This window comes from Coffea eugenioides, chromosome 3 (genome assembly GCF_003713205.1).
Source record: "Coffea eugenioides isolate CCC68of chromosome 3, Ceug_1.0, whole genome shotgun sequence".
Classification (NCBI taxonomy): domain Eukaryota; kingdom Viridiplantae; phylum Streptophyta; class Magnoliopsida; order Gentianales; family Rubiaceae; genus Coffea; species Coffea eugenioides.
In genome coordinates this window covers 42293012-42300979 of record NC_040037.1, presented here as the reverse complement: position 1 = coordinate 42300979, position 7968 = coordinate 42293012, and the positions used below count along the sequence as shown (strand labels likewise).

At 34.8% G+C, this 7968-nt stretch overlaps 1 protein-coding gene across 2 annotated transcripts; it reads left to right on the top strand.

Annotated features, from left to right (window-relative positions):
* Nucleotides 1-1997: 1997 nt before the first annotated feature.
* Nucleotides 1998-7114, top strand: LOC113765602. Of its 2 annotated transcripts, none has more exons than XM_027309833.1 (7): nucleotides 1998-2449; nucleotides 3426-3497; nucleotides 3583-3644; nucleotides 4995-5142; nucleotides 5226-5309; nucleotides 5720-5815; nucleotides 6808-7114. In XM_027309833.1, the coding sequence occupies exons 1-7, from the start codon at nucleotides 2165-2167 to the stop codon at nucleotides 6811-6813; spliced, it is 753 nt and encodes a 250-aa protein (XP_027165634.1). In that variant the 5' UTR covers nucleotides 1998-2164; the 3' UTR covers nucleotides 6814-7114. The 2 variants fall into 2 exon arrangements, with proteins under 2 accessions (XP_027165634.1, XP_027165633.1); XM_027309832.1 differs by lacking the exon at nucleotides 6808-7114 and adding an exon at nucleotides 6223-6282.
* Nucleotides 7115-7968: the final 854 nt, after the last annotated feature.

The following is a 7968-nucleotide window of genomic DNA, read 5'->3' as shown; positions in this document are numbered from 1 at the left end:
GGTCCTAGTCCAATTTAAACAACTGATATAGCACCACGATTGCATTATGAAGTTGGTATTGATGCTGCGTTATAGTGTAACCCTCTAGATGCAGGAGACATTGAAAAGCTTAAGTTGTGGAATGAATGCATGACGGAGTTGGAGTTGGGGTAGCTATTTGAGACCAAAGAACATGTAAAGCGAGCAATGAAGTTGTGCTTCATAAAAGGAGGGTAGGGAGTTCTAAGTCCACGAGAACACTCCAATAGTTTGGTATGTCTAATGTAGGGTCCACAACTACATACCTCTGTGCAATAGCAGCTTTGAGCAATTATGCACAGTTTCCATAAAATGTGAAAGTTTTTGTCACACTTGCCAATGAACATACATGTCTCCATGTGAGCAACATCAATAACCATAGTGGGTTGAGCGGGGACATGATTGCCAAGCACATTATCCCCCATATCATCAACAGCCCATTGTTCAAAATTAAAGAAATCCAGATATCAATGAAGAAGGGGTTCCACTTGCTGTCATGCTAACTCAGCACAACAACACTTTAATTTTTTTTTTTTAAATGTTGTTGGCCTGCCATCCATAGTTAACATGGTAGGCATAGATATAGAAACCAACACTATCAGAACTGTATTTGTGCATTTTTTTTGGGGGCTATATTCTAAGATATTAGTTGCAGATTGTGTTATAACTCATTTAATTAAAACTCATTATCAACCTACTTAATAATAACCTAACATATAGTGTAAAAAATGATGTATAAAATATAATTTGGACCTTATAATTTGTTTTTATCAAATCTTGGCCATGAACCTTCAACAACCGTTGCTTCCTGCAACCGTTCCCGCCCCTACTCTTGTGACAGGGATGGCGTGCCCAAGTACTTTTAGGATTTAGCACCACCACAATTTGGCCATCAAAAATAAATAAATAAAATAATAAACAAGTATTGAACGTCTAATTAGCATTTTTGGTTTTTAAACAGTGAAATTAAATGGAGAAAGTTTCTGGGACTTATAAATTTGTGCGTGCGCATTTGAAAGATGACTTATATATTTGTGATAAACACAATTGATACTAGTGATAAACACATACTCGATATGTGTGCGATAAAGAAATGCATAATATTTATAGTGAATAAATTTGACATATATATTTTATTGCTAAAGAAAATTTTAATCTTCCTAATTATTTTGACAAAATGATTATTATAAAGGTACTTACTACTCAGGGGTGGTTACATTGAAAAAAAATATATTTTTGAATAGTAAATTAAGAAATGCTTATATGTAATTATCTTGACAACATGTGTTTGGAAAATTAATGTAAAATTAATTTTTATAAGGACAAAAAGAGAAGTACATAAAGTGACATAAAATATTTATACCAAACCCTCTCTTCTCCCTTTATATATAGCATAGATATAGATATAGATAATAAGTAAAATACAATTTCGTCAGCCTCTACCCTCCCTTCATATATACTATAGATATAAGCATTTCAAATATCGTATAGATATAGATATAGATAATAAGTGAAATACAATTTCGTCTCACTCATGTATAAAGATTCGAGTTGGAACCAATCAAACTATTTGATATGCTAAAACTAGTTTTCAACTCAATCAGCACAATCTCAAAATCGATCTTTGATCAAACAAATCCCTATTGGTTGGATGAACTCAATTTTACTCAATTTTTTTGTGGTCTTGCCTCTTCCCTTACCACGTTGCAAGTTGCAAGATGACATATCTTGATTATAGAATAGGAGCACCATTTTTTCCCTCCCTGCCCTGATCAGCTGTCCTTATACCATAGTGACAGAAGATAATTCTTGGATTCTCCAAGTAATTCATCCACCAACCAATGTCAATTTGGTCTTTTCACCTCACCCCAGTTCACCATTTCGTAATTTCCGCCCCACTTGGTCCACTACTTGACTACAGCTGCCTTTTACTCCCTTAATCCCCGCTAAAAGCCCAAAAGGAAAAACGAAAAAGAGAATGCAAAGGGAACTACCCCAACTAATATACTATCCAATACTCTCCACTAGTACCGGTTTCTCCATCCTAACCATGGCCTTGTTTGGATTTTGCATTGTATCCTCAGGTCAACCTCTTTAATTACTAGAGGAAGGGCAGAAGGAAAGAGAAGAAAAATGAGGGATAGAAATGGTGGAAGAATTCATGATTTGTGTTGATAGATTAATAGCTTCATCATCAGCATCATCTGCTGCAGCAGCTTGCTTTGATTCCCCTGTAAATGAGGTTTCTAATAGTGAAAGAGTACAAGATATTAATGGAGTAATGGAGGGTTTAAAGACCCAAGAAAGTGAAAAAAGTAATGGTGAATTTGGAAATGAAAAAGATGGTTTCTTGAGGGAGTGCAGAATTTGTCAAGAAGAAGATGAAGAACAAGATATGGAATCTCCTTGTGCTTGTACTGGCACCCTCAAGGTGATTTACTTTTTTCTGGACTTTTCTCTCTTTAATTTGTTCTATGCTTGTAGCATTTGTTACAGATTACATTTTTTGTGTCAAAAATTTGTCTCCTTGGCCCCATTTTCCTTGTGTTCTACCATTGTGTCAAGGATTATTATTTCACTTTAAATTTGGAAGTAGTTTTAGGTCAAGATTATATTTTTATGGTGTTTTTTTTTCCCTTTTTTGGAGGATTAAGTGGTGGAGGGAGGGGTAGGTAGTGGTTGGAATGTGGTATCTTTGGTTCTGTTATATCTTGGAACTCCTCAATGACTAAGTGGTTTTGCTGCAAATCTATCTTCATTTATTTATTTCATGCGTTTATTGATGCTGGATTGAACCATTCACATACAAAGTGCATTTATACTATATACTCTTGTAAAGGTATCTATGTGATATCCGTGAATTATTTCTTTGTATGTTGGTAGACTTTGGGCTAACATGTGCTTAGTAATTATGATCTTTTGCATCTGTTGCTTATTTTTATGTCCGGATAACACATTGGATTTCAATATCTCCTACTTTTTCTCTTTTCCTTGGTTTATGGTTAGAGATAGAGAATTTTCATTCTAAAGGGGCTTATGGTTGTGTCTGAAACCTGTTTCATGAAATCATTGAAAATATTACATAAAGCTCATTCTGGATAACTGATATTGGCATTGGATTTGATTACCAAAATAAAATAAAATAAAAAATGTATTCAATTCAAATTGCTGGATGGGTGCTGAAAGTTGAGTGTACATTGTTGAAGTGGCAGATTTTTTGTGCTTTTTGTCCTGGTTTTTGCTATTTAAGCATTAGGGACCTTTATAAAAAATGTAGTCTTACTAATGAAAGTTTGTGTCATTTCAAACGGACTTTCTTTTCATTTTCTTCCTTAGATGATTACTTTCTGAAGACCCTGTAAAAGATAAACTGAAATAGATTGCCTCAATATTTTTCTGGAGCATAGTTTGCTCACAGGAAGTGCATTCAGAGATGGTGCAACAAGAAAGGTGATATCAGATGTGAAATCTGTAATCAGGTCAGCTCCTTTCCTTCTCTTGGTTTGGAATGCATAAATATTTTTATGCTTCATTTAAAGTGCTTACTTGATTCTCTTTGTGCAGATGTTTTCGCCAGATTATATCAGTCCACCAAAACATGCTGATGTTGTGGCAATTGATATCAGGTAACTTCTAGTCTATCTTGCCTACTGATTGGTGGAATTCCTAAATGTAAACTGAATGAGTGACTGTGATACATATGATTTAAATCTTAATTTTTCAGCTTTGAAACATCCTTCTAGGATAGCTATTCTACAAAACCATGCTAGAAATAAAGGTCTCAATTATACCCTTGGCCTTGAGAAATGTTATAAATTCTATAGTGGTTCTGGATCTGTAATTTATTTAATAGTTTTCCTAATATGGCATGATGGAGAAAATACACTTTGCCCTCTTGATGTTCCAAAGGGTTTAATTTGCATCAGAAAGCTTGTGTTATGGCTTGGAGTGGAGGAAAAAAAGCGACCGTGGATTGTAAAGATGAGTAGCAGCTGCTCTTAGCATTGCTCTTGAGACCATCTTATTTTCTTTGCTCAAATTGTTCATATAGTCTTTTATCTGTAGATATGAGAAGTCCATAGAGGTACTGAAGCACAGCAATATAGGAGTTATATCTAATTTGATCACTACTTGTTACATCTGGGTGCTAGAGCCGCAATACTCTGCTCAATTGCATACAATGCAATAGTTTCAATTTTCATTTATGCAAAACTTGTTTTTCAGCATTAATCTGTGATGTGGAAGACAATAAAAATGTTTTTTAATCGAGTAGCATTAATCTAGATTCTTAGGGTCTTCCCCGCTGTCAAATCAGGGTTCGAATCCTATGCCTAACAGTTGGTGGTGGGAAGGGTGTGGGGAGGGGTGGGAAGGTAAAAAAAAAAAAAATCCCTCATCAGTCTGGTATTATACTGAGTTGATATTTATTATTTGATGGAAGCCATGGAAGGTAAGAATCAAGCAAGTTTTGAACTTGTTGATGATTAATTCTACCTTGGCACATGCTTCTTTTGTGTACAGAGCATCAGTTATGGTCAATTTGATACAACAGTGTTTATTTATAGCACAGAATTTGGAAATTCCGTCTTTAGGATGTGTTTTTGCAGAATACTGTGTCAAACTACAGGATTTAGGCAGTTGATTGAATTTTTTACTTTTGGTTTTGTGGTTAAATGAAATCTCCTAATGTGCCTGAAGGCTCAAAGTTGAAGCAGCAATTTAGGAGCCTCACATAGAGCTAACTGTCACTAGGTCACTAATCCTATTTTATCAGGTTCTCTAAACGCTGTGAGATTAATGTGGTTGTAGATTATGCCTCGAAAGTCTGCTTCCTGCTTTCTTTGTGGATATAGTCAGATAACTCTCATAGAGGTTCTGCTTCCTACTTCTTTTGTGGAGATAGAATCTGTTTAGTCTTATCTTGTGGTGGATTATGGATTTGATATGATCACATCTATTGCTTATCATTTCTTCAGGGAAGCATGGGGTTCAAACTTTAATCTTCAGGATCCTCATTTTCTGGCTTTTGCGGCAGCTGAACAGCAATTCCTTCAGTCTGACTATGAGTATTACACTAGTACAAATAGTAGCACCCTCGCCTGTTTCCACTCAGTGGTTATTGTGGTAAGCTGAATGAAATCTAACATTTCGAATTTCAGTATCTGCTCTGCATCTGTCATTGGACTAGTGGGTTTTCCAACTTGCAGGTTATGCTTCTCTTGCTGATAAGACATACATTGCTGGTGACAAGGGATTTTGGGATGGTCCAAGAGTCTTCTACCTTCTATCGAGTATGTGCAAGTTGTATATGGTTGTGTTTGTTGGAGTGCATTGGCCTGTTAAACGGAAAAACAAGTTTGGGAAAGAAATATAGTTGGTAAAGAGATGCCAAATTTGGTTGTAATGTTCCTATCACCTCTCTCTTAATGGGTTTGTGGTATCAAAAACTTGCTTCAGTGTTTACCTGTGTTTGGATACATATGTTTTTGCTTCCCTAGAGAAATTAAATTGTAGGAAAGAACTAGTTACACTTCTAGTACATGTCAATGATATGTAGACCTATCAGTGGAGATCTGTCATACAAATAATTCCTTAACACATGTAATAGAACATCTGCTGTGTATACTTTGTGTAGTGCAACCGGTTTTCTTCTCTAATTAATTGTTTAGATCTATGGACTCATTTGCTTTTTAAATTTCAGTACCAAATTTTACTCCTTCAGCTTGCTGGTTTTCTCCTTCCTTGTTACGTGATGGCCTGCTCATGGTACATTGCACAATGTCGAAGGAGGAGGCAGGTTTGTTGACACTTTTCGGCATTTCACCTTTTGTCTGTGCAATGATATCTTAGTTTCTTTCTTTTGCTTGGTAAATTGACAAAGTAATTACAAAAAACTATAATTGGTACTATTGTCAAAGATGGACTTGTGTCATTGCTTATGTATAGCTAGTCTGATCAGGTTCTTGCAATAGAGTAGGAAAAGTACCATGGGTGCGTGACTGTGGGTTTCAAAGAATGACAAAGTTTCTTTGTCTGGGGTGACGAGTTCAGTCTAGTGGCTGGTGCAAGGTGTATATTTGTGCCAGTAAATTTATTCAGATTTTAGGGGGAAAAATGCAACTAAATCCAGCTTAACCTTCGCATGCTTTATCCCCTTTAAAATCTTAGTGTTTCAATTTTAAGGGTTTTATTTCTGTTTTTAAGGGTGTATCTTGGTGCCTAGACCGGATGTTATGAAGGTGACGGCAATACAACCTCCATATAGATATGGCTTTCTAGAGTAGGCGATTCTCTTACTTCTTGTTAATTGTCTGTTTGAGTTGATCTAGCTTGAGAGGTGCAGCTTCTAACTTTGATTGTTATGACCGAAATTCTGAGAATTTTGATTATTCATGTGATGATGTGTAAGATTTGAAAATGAAATGGTGGTATCATTACCATTTTTATCCAAGAGTTAAGATTTAGCTCTTTGAAGTGAAACAGCTTGGAAATCAAGTTTTATAACATGCTTTGTCTTTTTTCATTTTTACATAATTTTCATACATGCATTTTCCTTTCTTAGAAATCTTCAGGGCCTTGACAAATCAAACTCTGGTGCATACTTTGCATCGAATTCTCCCTTGAATTAGTTGGTTATGCAACTTGAGATTGAGTGCTTCATTTTCCTGAATGTAGAAAATCTTGGACGAGTCTAATTTGTATATACGTTGGCTTCAGATAATTGCACAAGTTATTTGCAACTATAAACTCTTCATCAGCCTTGTGCCATTGATACACTACTTTCATCAGGTTTAGGTATCAGATCATGGAAGCTCAATCAGTTTCTGCAGTTTCCAAGAAGAGTTCATTTATCTGCTAATATTCCCAGCAAGCGAGCCATCTTTTCTGTATCATCTTCTTTGTGATCCTATGAGTTGCATTTATATCAGAAGTTGCTATTTTTAATTAGCAATTCTTGTAAATAATGTAGCTATAAAGCTACCATTGAATCATCTCTTCAAGCTTTCTGATCTTTTGATCTCAGAAGCAAATGTAAATGTGAATGCTGAGTTCATTAGGTCCTTGTGCTATCTATCTTTCTTGGTATTTGCTTTGATTACAGTTTTTCCTCTTGTGATTCTTGGATCATAAAGAAACTTTTTCCTGCTGCTGAAAATTATCATCATCCCTATTATGAACACACAAGGCTTCCTCATCATCCCTCCAACTTCAGGTTCATCACTTTCTTGAACAGTCCTATCATCATGACCCCCTTTAGCAACAATGATCAACCATTCTTCATTGTCGAGCAAAGCAGGTTCTGTCAAATGAAGAAGAAATAGATTTTCAGAGATTTCAACTTAGTCCCTCCACTTTCTCTTGATTTTATTGTATCACCTGGTTTTCTAAATTTTTCAAATTGACCCCATAAATTTATTTTAGAAGTTTCAAATTATGTCTATACTATAGTAGAAAACTCAATTATTAGCTTAATTAGCCTTTAGTTTTTTTTTTGGTTTAATGAAGCGCTAATTAACTTTTCCCTTTCAAGTTCAAGTGAGCCCTACATGGGAGATAGGATTTTTTTTGTTAATTTTATTTCTTTTCTTCATTTGCTTCTTCTTTAATTCTTAAGAAATGCAATCGTGTGGGTTGAGAATGCTATTCAATAGCTTTTCCCCCATATGTTTCGAATTTGTTTGGTTTTTGATGTGTTATGTACGCTTAATTTTCGATTTTTATGTGAATTAATTGCATATTACTTATTTAATTAAGCTAACTCGTCTTTTTCTTATCTAAAAAAAGCTAATTCATCTTTTGCCTTAAAAGTTAAATGATTTTATACTAATAGTTATGAATATATGTCATATGTATATGATTTGAATTTCAAATTGAAAATCATATTATGTGATGTGATCTAAACCTGGTAGTAAAAAATTTTGTACACTAACAAAATGAACATTAAACTTG

Bases quoted from the DNA above. Each gene is read 5' to 3' on its own strand.
- LOC113765602 (XM_027309832.1), top strand. From the start codon at position 2,165: ATGGTGGAAGAATTCATGATTTGTGTTGATAGATTAATAGCTTCATCA. The intron at 3,498-3,582 runs GTCAGCTCCTTT...CTCTTTGTGCAG, and splicing joins GATGTGAAATCTGTAATCAG to ATGTTTTCGCCAGATTATAT. The intron at 3,645-4,994 runs GTAACTTCTAGT...TCATTTCTTCAG, and splicing joins GTTGTGGCAATTGATATCAG to GGAAGCATGGGGTTCAAACT.